At 36.3% G+C, this 27,188-nt stretch overlaps 1 protein-coding gene across 1 annotated transcript in view; it reads left to right on the forward strand.

The window, feature by feature from the left end:
* CHN2 (chimerin 2) overlaps positions 1–27,188 on the forward strand; it is a 163,254-nt gene that overhangs the window by 60,310 nt on the left and 75,756 nt on the right. Inside the window, exons 2-3 of the mRNA XM_084282987.1 lie at positions 6,227–6,265; positions 12,884–12,939. Of these exons, the coding sequence (XP_084139113.1) occupies positions 6,227–6,265; positions 12,884–12,939 (95 nt within the window). The remainder of the gene's footprint in view (positions 1–6,226; positions 6,266–12,883; positions 12,940–27,188) is intronic.

A 27,188-nucleotide genomic window follows, 5' to 3' on the forward strand; every position in this document is an offset into this window, starting at 1 on the left:
GGATAGAACTCCACCCCTTTTGTGAGCATTTTTTGACATTTTAAATTACACACTATCACTGAATTTTTTAAAAAGAGAATAGCGCAGCAGGAAGCACCCACAATCTGGATGAATATACCAATTATAAAGTATGTTGCAAATAAACAATTTGATCATTTCTGTTGCTGAGCCTTACACTGGAAGTTGAAGTGTCTCATTAAGGCAAAAGTTGAAGTATGTTTCCATATTCTAGTTGTCCATGTGCTGGCAAAGAGAAAGTTCAGCAATAAAGCTGGCAACTACTGGCTGCTTCTGCAGGCAAATGTGTGTTCTGAATGAAACATTAAACAAAGCTTTTGACACACTGAAGTGTTTCAGCAGCTACATCACTAATTATTAACTGCAGGAGAATTAATTTTGCTCTTCAAAGGAACGTTGACTTTTTAGGAGTCAAAGAGAGGTGCTCATTTGACAGTATGATTATTTGCAACTTAGAAAATAAGAATATTCTTTCTCAAAGTGCAGTCAGGCATGCTTGTAAGGGCAGTTCCTGTGTGGAAGAGAAGAAACCATAACACCCAAATGTATTTGCTAAATGACTGTCAAACATAAAAGTGCCTATTCAAAATAGCCAAAATTGCTGCAATGTGAGATAGTTGTGTATACATATATATTAATTTACAAGAGGGTAAAACAAATGAAAATAGCTATTCACCATTCAACATATTGGCCATTAGGGGACCAGATAAGATGAAAATGAGCCTCGATAATTGTTAAGTTTTAAGCACATAATGGAAATTAAATAATGCAGTGATGTTTTACATGTTGAAGAACTGGCCTTAACAAAGAAGCTACTTCACTACTCTTTTCACTTTAATCTATCCAGCCATAGATGCTGGGCACCAGCCAGCTGAAAGCAGCTCTGAAGAAAAGGAGCTGGGTGTCATGATGGATACCAAGTTAAACATGAGCCTTCCATGAAGACAGCCAAAAGCTATCTGGATCTGGTCCTGAACAAGCAGTTCTAGGTGGCCTGTTTGATCAGGGGGCTTGGACAAGGTGACCTGCAGAGGTCCCTTCCAACCTCAACTATCCTAGTCAATTGTATAATATAATCCTAGTTGTATGAAGAAAAATATAAGAAATATACACGTGTCTTTAAGAATACAAATACTGTTCATCTTTCACATGGCATTTTACTCAAAAATTACATGTTTGTTATAAAATTACATATATAAAAATAATAAAAATGTATTTAATAACATGCTAACAATGTATTGGAAACAAAGCTATCAAAATGGAAGTGTGGTATATGGTAAAAATGTGCAAAATCTTTTAAAGGGAAATATACAAAAGACTTTAAAATACTAATAGTCTTTAGTTTTGGTCCTGAAAGTAAAAATAGAAGATGAAAAAAATTAGTGAATCATTTATCTGTACACTGCTAATAAGCCAGTCCCTTCCAAACTGGCTCTTCCTCACACATACAGGTCTTTTCTTGCACACACAAATCATAATTTTAAAATGAGTTGTTACTGGAAAGGAAGTCTAAAGTTCAGACAATGATGGCAGAAAATCCAAGCTGAGACAGTGCTTCCAAGGTGAAGTACAGATTTTTTTTTTAATATTATACTAAGGACAAAGGCCATAAATAAATAAGTAAAGTGTTTTACTCCTATTTTGTACTGGCTATGAAGACACTAGCATAGTAATGGTGACCCTTTGATAGCTGTCTTTTTCTACTAGTCTGTATAACTCTTTAGTACTATAGAGATTCCAAAAAGCACTGATTCCTAAACTGGGCATGGCACATAGCTACAGTTTGGAGTTTTGTTACTGTTCCCCTTATAATTAGAGATGCCACTTATAAGTTAGAAATGTTTGAATTGTGTGATGTAATTTGTGATCTTTTCTGTAAACCAGTTTCCTCTTTCCAGTGCATTATCTGTTTTAGTAGTCAAAAGAATTGGTGTTTTTGCTTAATTAGTGTCTTAGTAAAGCTACTTTTTCTAGGTCAGTCCCAGTGTTGGTAGTATAAAAACACAAATGTTGGCATTACAGGCATTACATTGTCATCTTCATAAAGTACAAGGAAGTAGTAAAAAGCAATTCAGACTTTCCAGTATCTTCACAGCTACTTCCAGAAAGGTGGCACCTTTGGTACAGAGCCAGGAATGGAGAATAACAAGGCTTGAAGTACATGGATAACTTTGCTTACTATGTAATTACTGTAAGCCTCATTTCTCAGAAATTGCTTAAGAACAGCTCTAAGTAAAGTATTAACTTATCATGCATCATCTACAGAAATAGTCTTCTACCATCTTGCTTCTTCAAAAAAAAAAAAAAAAAAAAAAAAGTCTTGTGTAGTTTTACTTTTTATTTGACTGCTTAAATTTTGCCAATGTTTTAGCACTAACTGTACTCTCTTTACACTTACTCAGTTCTATGGTGCTCCATCAGATTTATGAAATAAAATTTATTCCTAAAAGCCTTTCCATTTTCTTTTTACAATGTGAAGAGTAAAGCAAACTATGTGAAGAATTAATCTGCCTTTCCTTATTCCTACTTTCCAATTCCACAGTGTTATTTTTGGTTTGACACTTTTGGGTAGTATCGTCTCCTGTCCAATATAACTGTATTAGCGTGTAGTGAGAAACATTTTAGTAGCTGTCATATTCCACAGGTGTCAGCTTTCACCATTCCTTTTGCCTTTCTGTTTACCATTTAACCATTAGTGTTTTGTTTTAGTCCTAATAACCTTCTCAACTGTTATGTTTCAAAGTGTTTAGCTAATGGTATTACCTGTAAGACTTCATGGATGTCTTTCACGCCTTTTTTGCCTGTTTGAGTTTTTCCAGTTTAGGAGAGGTGTGATGACACCTTGGTTTTCTTTTTTTTTTTTTTTTTTTTTTCCTTTCCATTTCTGCTGCAGTAATTATATTAAGACTTGAAATAACAAAAATGACATAAAGTTCTAGGTATTGTGTAGTTTTAGTGATGCACTGGAACAGGTTGCCCAGAGAAACTGTGGATGCCCCACCCCTGGAGGTATTCAAGACCAGGTTGGATGGGGCCCTGGCCAACCTGATCTAGTGGGTGGTGTCTGTGACTGTGGCAGTCAGGTTGGAACTAGATGATCTTTAAGGTCCCTTCCAACCCAAGCTGTCTATGATTCTATGAAAGTGTCTCTAATTTCAGGCATATGATAGCTGACCCTGTGACATTTACTTGATTTTTTTCAGAAGTAATAATCATTTTGTTCTTTTGGTTTCTCCTGTCGTGACTGCTTGCAACCCTGCTTTTAGCTATCTTTCTTTCTGAATTTAGACCTGTCACTGTTGAAAGCATGAAACCCTCGAGAAAACAGCAGTAGGAGAGAGCCTGTCTTATCACCTAAGAATATATCAGTGAAGCCCTTTTTCACACTCTGCCTATCACAGTTATGTTAAGCACTGTGATCAAAGTTCACATTAGGAATATAATTTAATGAGATATAAACTTGGAGCACTTGTAATTTGTGCCGAGTGAGATACATTTATTGACTGATCTTGGCCAAGAAGATCAAAACCAAGGTCTGTGGTCCTTGCAGAGATTGTTACCATGTGCAGAACTGCAGACAAAAGCTATGGGAGCTGAGGTGTCATATACTAATGGAGTCAACCACCCAAACAAACTATTAATGGCAACTTCAGTGAATGTGCTGTTCAGCCTAGTGATGGAGAGTGAAGTACAATTGAATTAGTAGAGCTACCTTAGAATAAAGGAGGAATAATATAAAAATAAATAAATAAATAAAAACATGTCCCATGCTTGCAGAGGGGCTCAATGGCTTCTATCCACAGATGGAGCAAAACATTGATAAATGGGCTCCATTAAACATTTCTCTGATCTTTAGACATGACCTCTCTTTCCAGGTTGTATTTAAGGTAATTGTTCTTAATTTCCCTGCAAATGGATGCCATCAGATATCAGGCACAATAGCTTGACAATAAACAGTAATAATAATACCACATGTATAGTGTTTTGTTCTCTGCACTTTAAGAAGATGTTATCAGCTGGTGGCATCACAAAGGATGCTGCAGGAGAACATGGAGTCAGTGCCCTGTGTTTTTCCTGAGCGTGCTGCTCTTAAGAATTACTTTAGCTATTGAGGAATGGTTCTGTCCACTCTTTCCTGGGCCAACAGATTCATAACTGTGACTAATCTAACATAATTATCAAGTGTTTTGTTTTATGACTATCTCCCAGATGATTGTTCTTCACCTAGACTACAGTATTTCCGCACCATCAGTCTGTCTAAAGCTAATGAAGCACTTTATGGCCACTTGTAGATCAGCTTTCCTTGTTCAATTTACTGTGCTGTTTATAATTAATTTGGAAGATTATAACAACATCTGATACTTGTTTTTTCATTGTTTCTCCAACATTTATTTCCTTTTCTGAAGTCACAAGTACAGATAATCTAATATTTGCATTATTTCAATGTTTCTCCTACTGGAAGAAAACTATTAACAAGCAAATTCAGAAATCCCTTTGCAGTAGTACAGAAGTATGGCAGAGGAATAAAATACACAATATTAAGGAATATAATACACAATATTATGGTTTTATGGTAAACTATATAGAGAGCAACAGATGTATAGAAAAAAAAAAAAGAGTAATATATTACCATTATAGTGTAAGAGGAGAAAAAATTAGCCTGCTCTTGCATGAATAAATTTCACTGGTCTCATGAATAGCTTCATATAATTTAAAATAATCCTTCTGTATAATGAACTTGCAAGCTAATTACTCTTGGATTGCCACAGTACTGTATGACTCTGTCAGTCTGGAAGCGTTTTAAATTTTGCCAAAGTTGTGAAGTGGATCCAGCTGAAACCGAAATTGAATGGGTTTCCCAATCAATATATCTGCAAATTGTTGCAGCATATTATTCCAGGCAGTAACTGTGATAATTGCTAGGTTTTATCCTTTTTTAAAAACAATGGAGTTAAAAGTGGCAGATGGTAGTTTAATGATTAACGTTCCTAGTAAACAAACTTTTGCATGGATATATTTAAAGTGGTTGTGTGTATATAAATAGACAGAGAGCGTGAGCCATGCAACTATAATTGAATTGCATTAGCATAACTTAAGTAGAAGTTTGGTAAATACCAAACACCTTAATTAACTTGCACAGTATTAGGAGATTAATGATATACCCTGTATAAATGGCTCTTCAAAGTGTTTGGCAACATGACAGTTCAGAGCCAAACTAATTCTTGATACCCCGACCCTTTGTGGTTGATGTATGGCAGCTTAGTTAACTCCTGCACTTCAAGCTTGGCCTCTGCTGGGATTTGTGGATGAGTAACAGCAGCCTTTTTTACCGAGAGCTGGAAAGCTCCCTGTGGAGTGAGGTTTGTGGGCTCATGTACTCAGCATGGCCCTCAAGTGGTGCCAGTCTCCTTTCCAGCCTAGAGAGCCTTCTGTACCCTGAGCTTTCAACATGGTTTTATTTTAGCTCAGGCTCTACAAGCTTACACTTTTAGACAGAACCTCTGTTCCCTCTGCCAAACATTTACCCAGTATTGTTGTATAACTCTTCCACTAAGAGAAGATATCAACTCTCTTTATGCCCTGTCGATTGAGAAGGGCAGTAACCATCTGTTTTCAGTTTTTGCAGTCTCTTTCTAACTTTTTTATTATTATTATTGCTGATGCAGTTTCTGAAAAATATGCAAATTACATATTATAGACAGTTCAAGAAGTGTAATTGAATCTCATTGTTGGAACTGTCAGACCAGTGCATTGGAGTCCAATCTGAGCTGTGCATCTTTTTAACTACGGCCTATATTGGTCATTGATACTTATTCTAAATTCTTAATAGTGGGGTTAGAAACCTGATTGAAAACCAGTAGCAATTTGTCTCTTTATCATGCCAAATAAAGTAAATAAAGAACATAGTTACCAGTCTAGTTAATTATTTTAGAATACTGGTGAGTCAGGAAACTATGCAAATTGGTAAGAAATTAATTCCTGACGTATTTGAATGATTTGGAAAAAACACATTGGATCTACAAGTGGCTGAAATTTATATTCTTCTCTCACACAGAAAACTGTACTGTAAATGAGCTAGTATCTCTCTTGGGAAAGAAATGTGAATTTTGCTGACAAGCTGAGGGCTCTCAACAGAAAAATGCATGCTGACAGGTTCACCCAGTGGCCAATTGACTGATGTCTTTCTCCCTTTTTACTTCTGTTTCAGATGCTGAAGAATACCAGCCTCCAATATGGAAATCATATTGTGAGTATACTAGAAATAGGAGTAATCTTAGTAATTTGCCATGGTGTCACAGTTACTTCTTTTAACTTTTTTTGTTAAAAATAAAAATAAAAATAAATAAATAAATAAAAGACATAAATGTACTAGGTTAGGTGCCTGTAGAAATTACTAAATTGGACAATAGTGAAACTTGAACTGTTCTGGGACTCTACAGAACAAGACTCAGCAGTGTTAAGAGTCACAGCTTTTCTGGGTTGCCTCACTAATGTGGAAGTCCTGGGTTTCATCACTCCTACACTGAGATTTTCAAGAAGGGCTCCAAAGGTAGAGGATAATGTTTCATGTGTTTACTAAAGGTCAGACTTGAGTATACTTGTCTTCTTATATGGGTTACCAGCTCACTTTAAAATAACAATATTTTTGATCCTTAGCAATATAAACTGATTTTTGAAGTGGTAGTTTAGAAGTTGAAGACACCATTATCAGTTCTTAGAACCTTCCTCTCTGTCTCTAGAAGAGTGATTTGGAGCGCAGAGCAGAAGTGCATATTTTATGTTTGTTTGTTTTTTTGGTGTTGTTTCAGATGTATTTTCTAACAAAATAACACAGATCTAAGACAAAATACTGCCTTTTAAACCCTTGATCTTTGTATTTTAAACACTTACTGAAGCTTTAATGAAACTGTAGCTTTGAATATTTTTCCCACTGTTTTTGGATACAGAACTATCCCAAGCAAAAGTTAACCCTTTTATTTTGGCAACTTCAAATTCAGTACGGTACCATTACAAAAATGGAAGTACAAAAAGACAAGGATCACAGTAGTTACATGTGTGTACATGTATAACTTTAAAGACTTGAGTAAACTTGTTGGCTTCACTTAAATGTATATTAAACTACCATGCTGGCTTCAAAGACATCTACGTGAGAATGGCAGTCTGCCTCAGAATGGACTAGGATTCTTTCATCCAAAATTTGAGTACAAAACTAATTATTGATTACTTCTTAGACCACTGTTTTCTAGAGACTTATTTTTGTTGATGCAGTATTTTAAATATATAGTAAACAGGAATGTATTGATTTTCGTTGGACAATTCCAGTGTACTTTGTAGAGCACTTGGAGAAAAGTAGACACTTGAGTGTGTTCTTTTAGAAGAGAAACCAGTCTTAACCAGCCTTAAACCAAAATTAGTGGAAAATATCCTGTTGACTCTGACGAGACTAGGATTTGAAATAACAGATGTTTCCTTTAAGGAAGTTTTCATTAAAAAAAAAAAAAAAAGGAACATGCACATGCCTTTACTTACTTTCTCTTAGTCACCTCACTAGTGTAACAGGCAGGTCAGTGCATGCAGTGAAAAAGTTTGGTTAATTTTGCCCAAGAGCACACATAGTCCCAGGAAACTTAAATAAATAAATAAATAAACTGATAGAATATGAATATATAATTTTCTATTCACATATACGTAGAATGCCAATATTGTGGTAGTGACAACATCATAGCATCAACGTCTCAATCCCATACATGAATGACCTTGGAAAAAGTTACGCAGTTCCAAAATGCAGATGGCAGTTTAAGGCTACAGATGAGACTGCTTAGCCACAGACATATGTTTTTCATTGCAATGTTTGGTAAAATATGCTTCTTTAGCCTGCTAAAATATCACAATCTGGTAAATTAATTATAGAAATTATGTGTAATGCTAGCATTCATCTATGATGTAATCTACTCCTGTATCTCATCACAGTTTTAAATTAGTTTGTGTATTTTACTATTAGCAATTTATGTTTACTGCCTATTTAACAACTGTTTTAAATGTATTTTAGCTGGTAACTTTTTTTTTTTTTTTTAACATTTGCTAACTTACTTTTAAGATATTTTGCATACAGTTTTGACTTCTTTTAAAACTGATGCATAAATTTAGGTGCTCTTTGTGGTATTTTATTGACATAGTAATCGATGCTTCAATCCTTCCAGCTTTTCAACAGAGGCAGATTTTCCTGTTTATGCAGTCAAAGTATTCAATTAATCAGTATCCCGCATATCCATGAGCAAATGCTGGTCAAAGTGGAACAGCTTTCAGAATCCACGTTATACTTGGCATAATTCACAGGGTTATTTTAGCTGGATTTGAAAAAGATGGGTAGTTCTAATGTCAAAGACCTTCACTTGCTTACGAAGACCTGTTAGAAGGTACATAGGTTTCACAGATCCATATTCAGGAATGAAGCAGTGTGGTAAGGTGCAGAGTATCTGTTGATGCCATGGTTCAGCTCCTTGTAAAGTTCCCCTGCTTTCTTCCTTCTTCAAATAATAAGCACAATATGTGACACTCACTTTTGCTAGAAATGAAGGCCATGCACTTAGGTTCCTAATTAAGCACATGAGTAATTCTGCAGAAATAGGACAGTTCATATTGTTCAAGCTGGGCACATGGATAAATGCCTGGCTTTTGAGGACAAAGATGTAAAACTAAGGAACTCTATGAAACACTCTCAGGCAGAAGGCAGTGTATTTCTTTGCTGCTTTATGTAAGCAATGATAGGATTTTTTTCCTCTCCACTGGAGCATCATTGAGCAGTAGTCACACATGAGTTAAAATAGAAAGCTTGAGTTCCTGGCACACTGCAGATTGAAAAAACAGTATGAAGACAGTGATGATAGTCCTTCTTCCCTGGCAGAAGAGGAGTAAGTGTTGACTTTCACATGTCACCCCTTTGTTACCTACACAGAGCAGATTTCATAATTAGACAGTTCTTTCTAAAATATATTGTATAATTTGTCTTATTCATTCTGGTACACAAGTCTCATCCTGTAGCTGGAACAAAAGAGAGAGAGAGAGAGATTCCAACTAGTTACTTTACATCTCAAAGAAATATTCCTCTAGAAATTCTATAATCAATTAAAGTTTTTGTTACCTTTATATGCTCCTCAGTGATTATGATGCTATGAACATTGGCAAGATATTAGAATTATTAAACAGATAAAGATTGTTTAAGGGCCATTTAAAAGATGCTTGTTTTTTCCATTGCACTGCTACATTTCGGTCCAAAATTCTGTCTGTATTATTACTGTGCATTTGCTTCTGATGCTGGATTGAAAAGCTAATCCTGGTCTGGTGCTGTTCTCTAAGCAGTAATAATACATTTTCTTTTTGCATGCAGTTGATTTTTTATGAGGTTAATTTTCTCAGGGCTAAAATAATAGTGCATCATTTCACTCAAGTGTAATCTTTTTTTATAACCAAAGTGAGTTTGCCTCTAACCTGCCTCTCAGTTCTACATGCTGAGATAGACTGGATCAGATGTCAATTGCTGCTTACCGCTGTATTAAATAAGTATGTCTTTGTATTATTTAAGTCAACCATATCCTTATAAATTGGATTCTGTTTTAAGACTTCCAGCATTGATGAGGGGAAAATGAGGCAGAAAGTTAAGGCTTGTTGTCATTGGAACAAGTGAGTAAGTAAGGGTCAACTGCTGTCTGAACTTCTGACCATCCACTGGACTCAGCTGAGGTCTCAGCAGCGTCAGCCCAAGCGGTGAGCGCCCAGCACATATAATGAAATCAGGCAGAGCTCCAGGATGTTCAGCACTTCTGAAAATGAGGTCACTTAATGAGGTGTCTATGCTCATTGGAACTTAGCTGTAGGGCACATTTTTATCAAGTCACCTTAGCCATAATATTTCACTTGTATTCATACTCATCTGCAGACTTTCATATAGCAATCATTCGTAGCAGAAACAGGAGAGAGCCTTTCTAGAGAAGAACACAGCTTTCGGTAGCATCACACTTGCTTTCCTCTATAATACTTCAGTCTGTGAGATACTGTCTTTTCCTAGTTCTTCACTTATGTGGGTTTTCACTGCTCTTTTACCTCCCTGCTGGGTGGTTTTCCAGGTATTCTTGTATGCCTGTCTGTCCCTGCTGTTTCTCTCTCACTGTACTGTTTGCCTTCCCTCACCATCATGTCAGTGGTGGTTCTCAGTCCTTTCTTTCTGTTCCCAATCTGACTTCTCTCCCTCAATCTAATGGTTCTGCATCTCTCTCTAGCAATTCCACTGGGCTGTCAGTTTGATGTCTTTCCATTCAAAGATAATATGGCCAAATCTGAATGTTTTGTCTTTTCCAGGAAATCATTTCCCATTCATGATGTTTTCTGTGATTACCACCATTCACAAGCTCAGACATGCTTGTTACCTGAGGCCATTTTATCATCCTGCACATTTAAGGCAGCATGTAGATGATGATGATGATGATGATTATTATTATTATTATTATTTATTTGTATAGTAATAATCTTATTTTATTTTTCTATGATGTATTTCTAAATCAAATGTCTTTCTCGGTTCAGATTATTGTGCAGATTAATTACTCGTGCCTCTCTGAGAATGACAGCAACCTTCTACAGTCTATTCAAAACACAGTTATTAAGATGATTTGTCCTTCTAGTACTCATCATGAATCCCTGCACTGATTCATCCCACTGCATCCTATCAACATACAGTTTTCTGTATTTGCTTTCAAGTCTTTCATATAAATGCCCTCTCTTGTTAGTCATTTCCTCCTTTGTTTTGTGAAATGCTGACTCTTCTCCCCACCCTTGCTTCTGCAGTGATACCGGCCTCTCTGATCCTTTTGGTCATTTCAAAGAGCTCTTTACTTTTTTCATTTCTTTTAAATGCAACATATCACAAGATGTAGGCATCATATGTGTTTTTCAGACTAATTTCTTTTACACCGCAGCTATCGAGGTTATTTTAGAAACAGCTTCATTAGCTTAATTTGCTATGTCAGTTAACAGTTTTGATTATTGAAAAATGGGATTTTTATGAAGTATAATTCTCAATTAAAATTCAAATGAATAAATGGGGGAAATAGATCTTTCACTTTAGATGGTGAGGAAGCAATCATATTCTTACAATATTTTCAATCCATAAAGTTCCTTTTCTTTACTGGAAATGCATGAGGGAAGAAAAAAATAACTTTTCTTCTTTAATATGTTTAGCATTAAGTATCAGTACCTTGCTGAATTAGAAATTATGCTGAATTTGAAACATTCAGAAATGGCCTTTTAAAGTCCTGATACTGGGCTGCAGAACAGATAGAGTTTTAAGAAACGGTCTCTGATTTTTGAAGCAAAGTTTTCATGCTTTGCTTGACAACTCTTTTGGACACACATTTCATACAGTCAGAAAAGTGTGGAAGGAAGGCTTTGAAATCTTACTCCATGACACAATTGAAAGAGGTAAGACCACTAGTTATCATAAATCTTGAGCAAAAGTGGTGGTAGGTCTGGCAGTGCTGAGTGAAGCAGGTTAAATCCAAATTCTTAGTACAGATTTTGAGCTGGAACACATCCGTATGCATTAAAACTGACAGGAACATGAGTTATCATGCATTCTCTTGATATGTCCCTCTTACGAACCAGGCATAAAGATTGGCTTGGGAAAGGGAGAGGATATGGGTTTTTTGACCTTAATATTAGCCTGGTCCCCAAAGCTTTTGCATTCCCAAGAGAAACTTGGGTGCAAGTTGAGGACTTCCTTGCTTCTCAGCTTTCATTGCAGCTTCTCCTAGCCCCATTTGAGGAGAAGGTTCTGAAGGGAAGAGAAGGTGCTGAAGAGTAATATCTAGCATTTCCATTCCCTTTCTGGAACAGGGCTCCAGCATTTATCAAACCAACTAACATTTATTTTCCTCCCATAATCTACCAACTTTCAAGACTGAGTTTCACAAGCATAATTCTGAGCTTCACAAGCATTATGAAGAACCTTGTCCTAGAAACTTGGTCTTTTTTTTAAAAAAAAAAAAAAAAAAAAAAAAACAGTCATAGACACAACATGATCTTTCCAAATACAGCATACAGAAGGCCTTCCTCAAGGGAGGCAATCCAAACCTTTGGGATTTTTACTGGAGTTATGGAGAGACAGTCTGTCTGCACTGGAATTGATTACTGTCACTGTATGTCAGCTCCCTCTCATGACTTTTGAGTGGAAAGGAAGGAAAGGATCTCATTAAATACTAGAAGTGAAGAAGCTGGGGGCCAGGGTTCAGCAGCTACCCCTGGCCTCAGCTCTCTCTCCTGAAGCCCTCAGAAGATTCACAGAATTGATCCAGGGCCATTTGAATGTGGTGTAATTGCTCTGAAAGGAATGTTTGCTTGCTCATAAATAGTTGCCAGCAAATTTTAAAAAGAAATAAATTATGAGATTGTGGTGAGGTCTTTCAAATGGGCTGAACTTTTTCTTGGCCTATCCAAAAAAAAAAGAAAAAAAAATGCATTGCTAGTAAGCATTCAAGCATTCTGTTCTTCAACCACAGTATATGCAAAATTGAGATTTAATCCTGAGAAACACCTAACAAATACTTCAAGCTAGTTTTCCCAAGTATAGAGTCAGCATAAAAGCATAAAAAGAGATAAGGATTCTAAGAGTTAAAACAATAATCAGTTTTACTAGTTTGCAGGTCAGCAACCAATTTTCATGTAAATGACTTACATAAGCCTAAATACCTCAGTTTGCTGTCTTTTCCTTTGCATTTGCATTTTTCTCTGCAGCCTCTGGCTAAAAGACTCATCTGAATAAAAGTTTGTATATGTTGCAGTCTTCTAATTATCTGTACATTTTTGTCTTTGACAGTGTATCAGTTACAACAAGAAGCACCACGTCCCAAGAGAATCATCTGTCCTCGGGAGGTCAGTTCCTCTTTCACTGCACCTTGTTAAATCTGATGAATTGTCAGCAGAATATTATTACTGAAAATCTTTTGTACAGTCTGGGTGTAGTATTCGCTTTAACTTTTTCTAGGCCATTATTCTAAATAATCATTTTCCTTAAAGTTCATTAATTGAAGCAGTTTAATATTTGCTAATTAGGCATGGAGGCCTGATTCTACCACTAGGAGCACCTTCATTAGTGAAAAACTCATTAATCATTGCTTACTGTGCTCTTCTGTATACTACCTCAAGTTTTGTGTTTCTTTGTCAAAATGGAGCAGCAGAAGGTGTATTTCCCTCCTGCATCTGCATATTAAAGTATGCACGATGTGTTTCAACATGATTCATGTAGTTCCAGTTTGTAGAATACATTTTGCCAAAAATTAAGTTCAAGTTAAAATAGATAGCTGGAGAATTTGGTTCTGTCGCAGAAGCTTTAAAGATTGAAGAATATTAAAAAATACATAGGAACAAACATTTTGCTGGGTCATCTTGTCTCCCTGTTTTCTTTTATTGTATTTCTCCATCTCTACTTAGTTAAATATGTCAGCTCCTCAAACTACCCTGTGTAATAGTAATTGAAAACATATGTAGGCTTCTCTGCTCAATCAATAAAACTGTGATAGCCTTATCTTCTATAATGTCAGGGGCAAATTTTGTGCAGATAGAAATGTAATGCTAGTAATAGAAATACTGAACACATGAAGTGATTACACGAGGTATAAAAGATTGTGTGAAAGGAGATAGAAACTGATGATCATGGGTATGATATATAGCTCTTTTCTCAAACATAATCCTGAGCTCTGACCTGCTTCCCATACTGTGTATCCACTGAAGTAGAGCCCTAGAAAAATGTCTGTCAAATATCAACAGATGCAGAATGAGAACAGTTTTGTGTGGAGCAAGAGGTTTTGTACCAAGGCAAGGGTAGATTAAGTGAGTTGCCCAGGGTCATGAAGCAGAGACATTGAAAAGCCAAAAACTGAATCCAGTTTTTCTGAGTCCACCAAGTACCTTCACTAAAAGGCCATTGCATTCTTTTCTTAAGTGCCATCTACTAGTTGTTTCAGAGTAGGATGAACAGGATCTTGGCCTCAGACTAAAAGTCTTCAAGCTCTGTTGGTTCTCGATGTTCCCAAGACATGTGTGCAGGATGGTCAGAAGGGAAAGCAAAACACATGAATGGGTGAGGAGCCCTCATGTCCTTCTTTCCTCCTGTCAAATACAAAGATAGGAAAGAAGGAGCATACTGTACCCCTGTGGGACATGTGTGCTGCAGGGTTTTAACAAGACCTTCCTCTCCAACATTCTCGTGCAAAGCAAATGGTAGGTAGGTCTCCATGGCCATGGTATTTTCAAAAGGAGAGAGTGTTAAAGTTTTTGCTAAATAAGTATCATATAACAGGTATTAAACTATTAGTGGCACAGCTGAAAATAATTAAGATGAATTCTTTACTTATGTCCAATGCAGCCATAAAGGAGTTTCTCTCTTTGTGTGAGATAATAGTTTATCCATTATCTTATTTATCTTTTTTCATACTGGAAGTACTTTGAAGAAGAATTTGTCTTCAGAGAATCTGATTGATAAGCATTGACTGCTGAGGAACCTTGCCTACCACTTCAATTCATCTTCATGTGAATACAAATGACTTAGCCTGAATGAATTTAATCCAAAATTTGTTATGCTAACTCTAATTAAAACATTTTTAGCTTGCCTACATGAATGAAAATTTGGATCAAGGTAGAATGTGATTTTGATGTAGAACAGCAATTATATTTTTGTTCTAGAAATGGGAGTATCTACAAAAATAAGTGGAATAGATGTGCAATTGTGAAGTTCTCACCATCATACTGTATTGAAATTTAGTTTGAAATCTAAGTTTCCTTAGATAAAAAAAAAAAAAAAAAAAAAAAAAAAAAAAAGTTATATACAGTTGAAGTTATCCTTTGCTTCCTTTTCCTGATGTTTAGAGACCATACATTATTTAGTTCCTGTTCAGGACACTTCTAAAATTCCGCAAAAGAAAAGTTTAGATCATATTTTATTAGCCAAATGAATAAATAATTGTCAAAGGAGTGCATAACAAAAAGTAAAAAAGATGTCTGATTCATATAATTTGGGTTTGTTTGTGACTAATGAGCCATTTTAGTGGCTCACTTTGTAGACTGAAGACAGTCCTATTTTGATTTGTTTTGATTGTTTATTTGTTTGTTTTAATTTAGTTAAACAACTGAAAATAAGAAGCTTCATTCTAAAGCAGTATGAATTCCCACAAATGTGATCTTTGATTGATTTCTATTTATTTGCATTTTGAATATTTGTGTAGATCAACTGTATGAGTTCATATACCTGACTGATAGAAACAGATTCTCTAGCCCCAAAGCTCCTCAAAAAATCATATTAGAGCACTGATGATTTACTTCATTTTTCCATATTTATTTATATATTTATTTATATGCTGGGGTGGCATCATGATGTTTAGATTGTTCCATGTGGTTCTTATTATTGGCTTTATATAAAGTAAAGCTACATATCGGCGTTACAGAGCATCACAAATTTTTTTTTAGAGAAAATTCAGCACTGTATTCTCATAGCAACTGTCAGCTTCTCCTTAATATACAGATTTTAGGGTGGGTAGTTTTTCTTCATTTTAGTTTGACATTAGTGTATTTTAAAGAATGTATAGGCTTGCTTCACTAAAGGCTGTGTCTTATTAATGTTGGATTGTGGTCAGTTACATAGGAAAATCTGAAAATTTAATTTATTGTCATCAGTGGGAAAATATAATAATTGGCAATATGGTAGATATTTAGTATGCAACATAATGCTGATCCAACATCTGCAGAGCAGGACATCTGCAGAGCAGGTGTCAGCAGGATGTGTGAATGACAGTGAAAAGATTTCTCTCTCCATGTGTGAATATAAGAGCTGGACTTTTTTGAGGGTGTTCTCTTGTGTAATTTAGGATTCAAATTACTTCAGGCAAATGTGGTAAAAATTGCAAATTATTTTAAATCCTTCATGCTCATGGGAAGATGTCTTTCATTCATAATTGCTGAATTCTGCATGTTCTCAAGGAAATTCAAGCATTTTTCTGAAAAAAAATCTGTAGCACCAAGAGATAAACTTGTGAAGGGTTGGTTGGTTTTGCTTTCATCACTTGGCACTTTCATCATTCCTCTATTTTTTCTATTGCTGTCTTCCACATTGTCTGCATTCATTTGCTACTCCGTTACCTCTCCGTTGCTCCATAGTCACAAAGGTTTTAGGCTCAGATCTCTGCAGTTCTACCACCTGATTTGTGTGGGTTTCCTGATTAACTATACTGTGGAGACAGAAGTCACCTCCTCCTGATACACAACCACATGGAATAAAAAGTGGGACTGTAAATAAAACATGAACATTTATATCTGTGTGTCTTTGAGTTCTGGTATCATGACTTTCTTTTTCTTTTCTGTCTGCATAAATATCTTGTCAGCAAAAGCAGGTCATTCCTGCAATGGGAATCATATTGAATGAACTGTTAAGGCTTCGGGTATCTAACGGCTTTTAATTAATCACCACTGGCAGCATGAGTAGTGTGAATATCTACCTTCCCAATAACATTGGATTTCTGCCAATATCCTCATTTGTAGCCATATTCCTTCCAGCAATGTTTTAATGATTTATTTTTTAAATAGAAAAAAAGTTTAGTTTAAAAGCACCATTCAGGTGGAAAGTAGCTCTTAAATATTGTGCTTGCAGATGCAAGTGTGATGATAGGTGCCAATGAATCAGATTCATTTTATGAGGAAGCCGTATTATAATGCATCGTGTAGGACTTTGTCTACAGAAATGATCAACCAAAAAGGCATTCACAGAAAATAATTCAAGTGTTTGACTTCCTGTTTTTATGCTGAAGTACCATTTTAAAAATAGTTTTAAGAAATAGTTTAGTAGTAGTGTCTTAGTTGTTGACAGCAGTTTTTGAGGCAAGTGAGTTTGTGTGCTTTAGACCTTTCATGTTCCTAGCAGTGCTTTGGCCAAGCCAGTGTCAGCAACAGTGAGAAACTTGTCTGAATTTCCCTAGTGTAGGCAAAGCCTCAGAGCCTTAACTTATATTATTATGTAGAAAAATGCCAGTTAATTGCCTTCCTCCTTGTTCTGAATTCCAAATAGGTTGTGTCAGAAGCAGAAGTGATTTTCTCTGCCTTTAAAGCATCAAAATTATGGTTCCTTGGTTAAAAGAAAATATGGTTACAAAAGGGGAATCTTTCCTTGAGAAAATAAAAATAAAATGCATTTTTCTTTGCTTATATGATTCAAAGAAACAAAATACTGATGATGTTTTTAGACTGTGCAGCTGAGAATCTTTCACTCTAACCATCCAGAGGGTCAGAACTGTTTTGACCCTTTGGATATCCATTACCCAGATTCATCAAAACAAGTATTTAGTTAGTGTCATTTCATAGAGCATTACTGTTGAAATGGTCACTAACAGGTTTATAATTATATTGCCACCTTGTACTGTGCTAGTAGAGAACATACAGGATCATTACACATCTCCAAAATTGAACCACTGAAAATTGTTCTTTACACAGTTATCCTCAGAGTCTTCTGAAGCATGGGATTCAAGCTGATAATAATGCAATTATTTATCTATCTATCATTTAAATAATAGCAATATTGATAAGTTCTTTAAAAGATGCTAGTTGCTTTTTCTAAGTCCTGCTTTCAGGTACAAGAATATCTTATAATTGTATATAAGAAAAAAAGCTTTTAAACAACCAGTTCCAGAATCAGGTAAGCTTGAGCAAGGTTATTGAATTTAAGCCTTAGTAAGATGTTTGCAGAGCATATCTGACTGGATAATAAGTATTTAATTATTGCAATAAGTCTTTCATGAATTCCCTTATTCTGCTCACTTAATGATCTTTACAAGCTGAATATTTTCTTTTTTCCTCTGCCCTCATATTTCTAAGAACAATGTCCATACTGCAGTAAAGTACTAGCGAGCTGTAATAGGCATTGAAATTGGCCATAAAATTGGTGGTAAATAATGAGAGTAAATGGGAATTTTCATGGCACTTGTTCAAATCACTCTGCTGCAAAAAGTCAGGCAGCTTAAGACCACAGTATCATGAGAAGGTGTGTCTTACTGTCAGTCCTGAGTGCTTATCTAGAATTATTCATAATATTATATTATCTTTTTCTTAGAAAGAAACCTCAGAACACACACAGTGACACACCAAGAGACCCCATTAGCCAGCAATTAAATGAAAATGAGCAGAGTTGTTCCAAAACCTATTTTCATTAATGAAAATGTTTGTACATATAAGACTTAATGGAGCCTATATCTTCAAATTCTTATAATATTGCTGCTGCTTTAATTGTGTTTTTATAATCCTATCTTTATGACAGAAACAAAAATTAACAAGGAGGACACAGCAGTAGACTGTGGGTTGCAAGTGGAGCTTAAGAGCAGTTTTGAATAGACATTGATTAGGGGGGAAAGTTTGTCAGCTGAAATCTGTTGTTAAAGTAGAATGCCTGGCTGTGCTGGAAGGGACTGAAAACAGTTGAAGGCCAGGAAATGTGTTTGGTTAAACTGGGGTGGATTACCCAGAGAATCATTAAATGTATTGTAACCAGTGTCTTTCCAGAATGACCACATGTGGGTTTTCCTACTATGTATAAATTGCGGGATTTCACCCAACTGCATTTTTCTATGGTATCTTCATGGTAGGTCTTGTCCCAGAGAATGCCTGTGTTTTGCAGTATTGGATGAAAGAAAGAAGGGAGGCTAGACTATTGCTTGCCCAAAATTCACTTGTATTCATCACATCTTCTCTCCTAGAGTACATCAGGTCTCCCCCCATAGCAGTAGTAGTGTTGTGGAACATTCAGGTGAAGGCACATCATCTTGAGTTCAACAGTCAACTGACTCCTGAGCAGAGGAAAGTTTTCTAAGTGTTCTGCAGATGTGATAATTAATTTTTATTGAAACATAGCTAAAACCTATAGAATAGGTTTGTCTATTCCAATTGAATTTCTTCAGGTTTGATCTACAAATGTTCTAGGTTACAACTCGCAAATTAGTCTGATGTTCCTCTTTGCCAGAGAAGTACAGTATGAATCAGTTGATATGGTTTTTGACCATAACGAAATAGAATAGGTAAAACCATCTTTTTGAAAGACAAGATGGCAACTACTGCTTAATGAGCAAAAGCTATATCTAGCTGTCTTTATGGACTGATGATCTTTCTAATTGTCCCTCTTGTTTTGATTGAACATTTCCTTGGGAATTTTGACCCTCCTCTTCATTTCTCCTTGACAGTGTGTGATGCATGTATGGGTTTATGATTTTGCTATTCTCCTTTTTTATTTATTTATTTCCTTTTATCTTTGATATATATTAATATTTTCATCTAGTTCTTTTTAGTTTGGCACAATGTCAAATTTAAGTAGTTTTCAAATCAAAATAAATGAAAACTTGTTCCATATCTCAACTTAGATAAAGTTTATCAATAAGCCTAGGTGTAGGAGAAAATTCTGTGTGCTTGTACAGATTTACATATCTGTTCCAATTTAGGCCACTATTCCTTGTGTCTGGTTAAAATAATATGTAGAAGGGGGTTTCACTGTGCCTGCTCTGACTGATATTTTGTGAGATGTCTGATGTCTTTTTCTAGATTCAAGATTAGGACACAGAAAACTGAGCAGCTGGTGAATTCTTATTTCTTCAAATGAATGAATAAAGAAAATTTATTTATGTGTCTGTATTCATCTGTTTATCTTACTTCCTATCCTGCTACACATGTATATATATGTATCACATATATATATATATATATACACATACACAGAGAATTATCATATCAGCCAGTTACACACTTATGATCATACTTAGGTATAATCATAGTGAAATTTGTATTGATTTCAAACCAGGAATCCTGAATTTCCAGGGCTCAAAATGGAAATTCAGAAGGTTTGCAATGTAAATTTATATGTATCCTTTGTTTCTAAGATACTTGCATATCTGATTGAAATGCCATCATGACAAAATAATATGTATTTCAACTAAGTAATGTGTGTGTGAGAGAGAGGTGTTTTTTCTGAACACTGTATCTGAAGGTTATCAAACTATTCAGCTTTGTCGAAGTGAAAGCATCTGTAAGTTACCTGATTGCTCATCATTTGGGAAATACTCTCCTACTTAGTATTTGGCAGATCTAATAAGACCTCCACCTTTTTCAGAATTGGGAAACATAGCTAGCAGTAACTAAGCTCCTTTATATCTGTTCAGACTTTGCAGGTAGCCTGACTTAAGAGTGATATCAACTGTTCCCGAGTACAGAGCAGAAGTATTCATGGAGTTAATGACAGGAGATTAACAAAATGAATATTATTCTTTCTCCTTGGATTTTTGCTTTCATCCTTCCACTTTCCCCAAGGATAGATGTTCTTCTGGTGTAATGATGTAGCGGTACATATCACACCCCAAGATGCTAAACAGGGTCTTATTCAAGGCCCTCTCTTCCTACCCCACTCTCAGTTTTGTTGTCCCATTTCCTGATTTTCCTTCCACACTCCCTTTCCACACTTGAGTTCTTAATCAGTCTGCAGCAGATTGGTTCCTTTGGTAATTTGCAATTACATTTTCTAGGCCCCTTGCAGGAGGGACGTATTTTTACATCAAATACTAACAGTGGACTGGTTAAAAAGCGTGGCTTTTGGGGATACATTAGGGCAGGTGACATAACACAGTGTGTTTGTGCAGATGTACTGTGGACTGTTTTGGCATGTGTCATGAAGGTTTTAGTGCTTCTCACTGATTACAGAAGTGCAAGCAGCATTTATAGCACTGATATGGATTGCTGTATTTATCTGCTGCTGTTGGGGATATTTGCCTCCCATTTAAATGACTCAACATATCAATCTTGGAAAAAGAGAGCATAGTTTAAATACTATATTTAAATTTTTCATCTAACATTCAAGGTAACATTGATCTTCCTTTTTACATTTAATGATGCCCTTACTGTGTAAGTGGAAACTACATAACAAAATAGATGACTCCTGCTTTTGCTATTGAAGTTGTTTGAACCTGACCCTGTCTCCCCTGACTGTTTAGCATCAACCTCCTTGATTAAGATTTATTTCAATTTATTTTAGCTCATGTTCAGGAGCTCGTTATTTTATTAGGTCACAAAATATTTGGTTTTTCTTTTTTTTCTATTCTTGTTCAATTATGATTTTCGCTGTTAGAGCTGAGTGTACACAGAAATGTATTCTGTTTTACTGACTGTAGCAGATGTCAGTGTCGGGGAAATTTTTATAACCTTCTGGAGTTTAAAGTGTTTTGTCTGCTGTATTGATTATTGTATACTGGACTGAGGGAGCTTGCTCAAGGTCATAGATAGGAAACTAACTCGAGTTAAAAATACCCTCATACGAGATGCCTTAGAGCTTTTGAAAGTTTTGCACACAAGCAAACAAACCAACCGGATTCTTGTTAAATTCTTTGTCTTCAAAAATGATAGAAATAACCTTGATGGAATGGAAATCAGTGTTCAGTAAGTGCCACAGAAAGAATCAGAGCTGCTGAGCCTCCTGCGTTTCTTTGTGATGCATTGTCCTCCCAAGGAAGGATCATTATGCACCCTACCTTCTCTGTAGGATACAGCAAGCCATCAGACCAGAGAAGTTGTGTGGCTTTGAACAGCAGTTAATAAAAACATTCTTTTGAGTTCTTTACTTCTGTCATTCCTTTTGTGTTCTCCCTCACAGTGAAGCATTCTAGTCCTGTATCCTCCCCAGCTGTGTAAGTTTTACAGCAGAATGTGTCGTTTGAAGATATCCAGCACAATTTGGCCCTTCACTGTGCTTGATAGATCTAAACTGTTTTATGCTATTTAGGTTAGGGGTGACATCACCTGAAGGCTTGGCCTTCTCCTCTACACCACTCCATTCAGTCCACTGCCTTCTCCCTGCTGTCCTGAGGGCGTCACAGAGGTGGGCATGGACATTGTATAGCTGCGGTTTTATATGGGATTTATATAACCTATTCAGTTTGCTCCTTGATAATCTCGATCTCCCAAGAGCAGAGAGGAAGAGGATGTATCTTATATATTGGCCCAAGGAGACTCCAGAGGTTGTCATCCCAACATCAAGAGGAGGTGTTTGCATACGTTCTTCTTAGAGCCTTCCACAGGTGAAGATTTCATGACCACCTCTGCTTACTTTTTTTAGTGCTTAATTATTTTTAACACTTTCCTAAGATCCAGACTCTATCATCCTTTTTGCAGCTTTACTTCTTGTCACGTCTAGTAAGAATACACTGAGCAGATTATTTTATTTCTCCTTAAAGGCTGCTCTCATACCTGTCTGCTACAGCCCCTCTCTGTCTTCTCTTCCTTAAGCTAATCTCTTTTCATGTCTTTCACATTTGTTGAATCATTGCTCATTATGGTTATTTGTTCCAGTCTTCCTTGAGATGTGCCCAAAACTACATTCAGGATTCCAGTTAGAGGCTTTCTGAGTGGAAATTGCAAGGAGAGGATTACTCCAAGGTATCTTGTTGGCTGCACTCTTGTTTTCATATCCCAGTGCTTTGAGTGGCATTCTGGTTTTGGTGGTTTTTGGAACAGACAACATCAGTGATTCATGTTCACGTTATGTTTTGTAATGATGCCAGGATGCTTTTCTGTGGAAACCTGTCTAGCTGTTGTCCCTCTGGTATTTTGAATGCTTTTGACATCTTGCTCCCAGCTACTCTCTTGTCTCAGCATCAACACAGTCCCTCACCATCATATGGCTGTATGTGTATCCATCAAGTAGCCATAACACTGTCATCCCCACTGCTCTGTGACTAAATGACAAAAGAAGCTGCAGACTTCCAAAACTGTTCATGTGATTTTTCTTTCTGGAGAGCCTCTGAAACATGGACAGTGCAGACATAATATGCTCTGGTGCCTTATGCAATGCTGATTTCTTTCTGAGGAATGTCTTTGTTCCTCCCTCATCACATAGTCAAAATATATGAACAAACTCATGAAGTTACGTGGCCAGGATAGGCTAGTTGTATGAAGCCTGTCCTATCAGTCATACTGAATGCCATTGACTGGAAATCTTTGAGGAAAAGACCAGCTTTTCATGAGGTATGCACATACTAACTGCCTATAATTTGCCTGTCCTTGGTTGGGGCGTACAGATGTTACACTGCTGCTACTTCTACTGGCAAAATTATCAACAGGCTGTATGATGTGAGGCTTTTTGCAAGGACAAGAGTTGCTTTTCTCTGAAAACATTGATGGCAGCAAGCCTGAATAAGTAGTATCAAGAAAGTAGGCAAAAGGTAATAAAAAGGGGTAGATAAACTTTTCCTTGCAAAAAGAAATGTTTCCCAAGTTAACTTGCTTAAGAGGCATTGAAGTAAAATAATTGGTCCTATTTGGAGTGAGAGTTAGATATGTTAATTGATCTAAACAGATTTTTTTTAGAAAGATGGGGAGGCAAAAAAAAATGTATTAAAGAAGTAATGAAACAAAGCATAGTTTCTACTCCAGTACTGTTTTTACTATTGAGTGCTTACAATTTTTTGTAATCCTTTTCTGCTATTGATTCTGAGGCAATAGTTTGCATTTGGCAATTATGCCAAAAGCTGAACAATTCAGACTACATTTTCTTTATAGTCTGGGCTTCTTTTGAAGAATTCTCTTCCAGTTCTTCTATTTCTCTTTTACTGAGCTGAAAATGGTATTTATGGCTAGTTAACTCGAAATACTGAAAAATAAATAACATTGTTCCAAACAGAAAAATGTTTATATTGAACTTCCTTTGGGCAAATGCCTCACTGCCTGCAATAAAGTGACCACACTAACATTTTAAACTCTTGGATCTTATGTCTCTGCTCATTCTGTATAATGGGGAGATGAACAAAAAGCTATGCATGCACCTTATTGTTTCCTTTTCCTTTTCGTATTCTCCTTATGGTTGTATTGAAGCAGTGGTTGAAATAGGTAGACCTACAATGCTATTGTGTGCTGGGCCTTCTGAATTACAGACAGACTGCTGTCCTAGAGAGGGATTTTGGATTTCTTAGTTTTCATGCCAACATTTCTGTATTTCAGCTTTGGCCACTGAATAAAGAAATACGTCTTGTACAATGAAGATGAAGAGAAATTAAATTTTTTTGGAAATGAGAGTTATCTTAGTTCTGTGATAGTACTTCAGCAGAAAGAATTCTTCAGGGCATCTTCAAATCTTCAGTGCAGTGTGGCTTGGATGTAGATGCTTGCAATGAAAATCTATCACATTAGGGCATACTTACCTCCTGCCTGCATGATTCCCAGTAGTTTTGTGATGAGTTATCTTGCAGAGTGGTGTAGGATTTTAATACAATAATCTGTACATTAGCAGGAGTATGTCACTCCAGGGTGAAACCATCCTGACCAAAAGAGGAGCCACAAATCCCAGGACACTACAATTCAGTAAACTTCAAAATTATGTAAAGGTAATATATTGGATTACCTTAGATAGCTAGTGTGTTTTTATGAAGAAGGCTTATTTCCTTCTCAGCGTTGTGTTTAAACCCCAGTACAACTGATTCCACACCTTGAATATGCTGTAATGTTGTAAAAAAAAAAAAAAAAAAACTTGTAAAACTAGACCAAGTGTACAAGTAAGTCTGTTTTCTGGCATGGGGAGAGGCAGTCTGGTTTGGCAGGCTGGGAGTCAAGGGAAGACTGTGCAGAGCCTCTCAAACATGCTCCTAAACGCTTTTGGAGAGAGCTGGCAGAGCTGTGCTGGGCTTCATTTGTCTTTGAGCATGCTTCAGGATTAGATGTCTTTGAATGTTGCTGGCTTTGTAGGAGTACTGAACTCCTTACTGAAATTAATGATTTAAGGCTGTTTTACCATACTGCATGCTTCCTGATCAATATGACTATAGTTTTAAACAATTTTGGCATTCACTGATAATTCATAATTCATACAACTATGCATTTCAATAGTAATTTTGAGTGTTTTCCACTGAGTTTCTGGAGCAATTGCCAAAAAGGCCTGCTCTGCAGCAACGTTTTTGGTTTGAGATTGGCATTAATACCTTTTTCTAAGCCTGAAAATTGCCAACTCACATTTAAGTTGAAAGTTGCCACTTACTTTTAGTGGAGACAGAGAATCCATTTTATTTGCTCTCTCTGTGGGAGTAGTAAAAGAATGCTGCAGAGCTCTTTAAGGCAAATATATGTTTTCACAAGTTAAGGCCATTTTTTGCCTTACATAATTTTGTTTTATGCTTGTATTTTGGTTGCATCTATCTGTGTAAGAATCCAAAATGATTTAAGCCCTCACAGTTCTCCCAGTGCTGGATATCTAGAGAGACTGGCCAGGCTGATGTATAAAACCACCTGGGAAATGTGGTCATTTTTCATCAAAGAAATTGTGAGCTTATGAAGGCTATATGAAAAGTGATAAAAGTGTTCTTCATTATCTATTAAAAAAGGAAAAAAAAAAAAAAAAAAAAAAAAAAGGTGCACATGTCCTCAGAATAAATTTGCTTATTCTGGGCTTGTGCAACAGGGAAGCAGTCACTTGTCTACCTGTGGATTTCCTGTTCTGTCCCCAGTGAAGGATTCTCTGCATCGGATCTGTCCGACTTTGTGTGCATGCATGAGAGCCCATTTATAGCAGGAGAGGAAAAGCTAATCCCAGCTGAATTTCAGTCACCTTTGCCTTCTGGGATATATAGGCTTTCCCTTGAAGTCTGTACAGAGTCTGCAGTGCAGAGCAGAACTACTGGCTGCTTTGATACTTTTAAGCTTCTGCTCCATCAATTGTGTAGGCTTTTGGTTTATTTCCAAGTTCAGTCCAACATTCTGGTTTTGATCTAGAGACCCTGATGTTATTTTGATCTTTTATCTCGCTGTAACTTTGTTTCCTCATATTTGTTCCTAGCAGTGAAGTTGGTTAGGAGCTTAATGATTATTTCAGGCTAAAGGTTGCAGTGAGCAGAGAAGAGAGGTTTTCAATTGCGGTGCACCATAGCTTGCATGTATTTTCCTGGATGCTCTGGCAGATCTGGTGCTTCACTTCACAAAATACTGCAATATCTTCCTTGCCTAAAACAAAGCACTGACATTTGTGGCCATTTTAGACACCTGGGTACTAAAAAGGAGTTGAAGAAAAGGGGTCTGTTTTATGAAGGGGGCAAGAAGATAGGATTTGATGGGCTTTCTGTGGATATTCAGAAAAGCAAATCTTTTAACTCATGAACAGCAGGAAAAACGGAAATCACAGTGTGCAGGGCATTCCAGTCAGTTGCTTGTTAAATGACAAAAATGGCACAGACAAATCTGGATTTTTGCATAAATGGAGTTGTGAGAGGGATTCAGAATGTACCTCTATTTCCTCAGGGAGGTATTTCCAGAATGCTTTAAACTGTTACTACATATTTTTTTATATTTGTGGGGGAACTTGTGCTTACAGGCAATTTTGAAGGTTGGTGCTAGTACTGCTAACTCATCTATTTGTATTTCTGAGGTAGATGGAAAGTGGTGGGGTTTACTCTGTGTACAGAATCAAAGCAAATGTATTTTTAAAAAGAAGCAGATTCCGAATCCAAATGAAAGTCACACTTTACCTTATGTGCTGTGAAGGTTTTATTTGGCTTACTGTGGCAATGAAAGTTCCTCTGCTTGTTCCTTGTCAACATTTTCAATGCATTGTGTGGCGTTTTTTCCCATCATGGAGAGGATTACATGTGGCAGCCTCATGTACACCTAACTCAGCTTCTGATACCCATTTTTTAATTAAGTTCCCAACTAAATATATACTTTGGAGGGTCACAAAGGTCTAATAAGGATGACAGGTCCAAGATAATAAGGTCAGGTCAAGCTACTCAGGATGAACATATCAACAACATCCTCTACCTGAGGTAAAACAGCTTTTTTTTCTTGAGTTCTTTTACTAGTGAAAATATGGCAGTATTCAGGAGTATGACTAGGCTGGTTTAAATAGTGACACTTTTAACAAAGACCTCTCTAATCTCTTATAATTTCTGTGTGATGCAGATGACTTTTACATGAAACCTTAACACTCCTTTCAAATTTCCAATGTTCATATGAAAAGTGAGCTAGGAAAGTTTAAAAAAAGAAATTGAATTCATATGCTGTCATTTCTGCATTGCTGTATATGCACACAGAAACACAGCACCTGTAGGAACTGGCAATTCCTCTGATTTTGCTCTCTC

This window comes from Netta rufina (genome assembly GCF_964035555.1).
Source record: "Netta rufina genome assembly, chromosome: 2".
Lineage (NCBI taxonomy): Eukaryota > Metazoa > Chordata > Aves > Anseriformes > Anatidae > Netta > Netta rufina.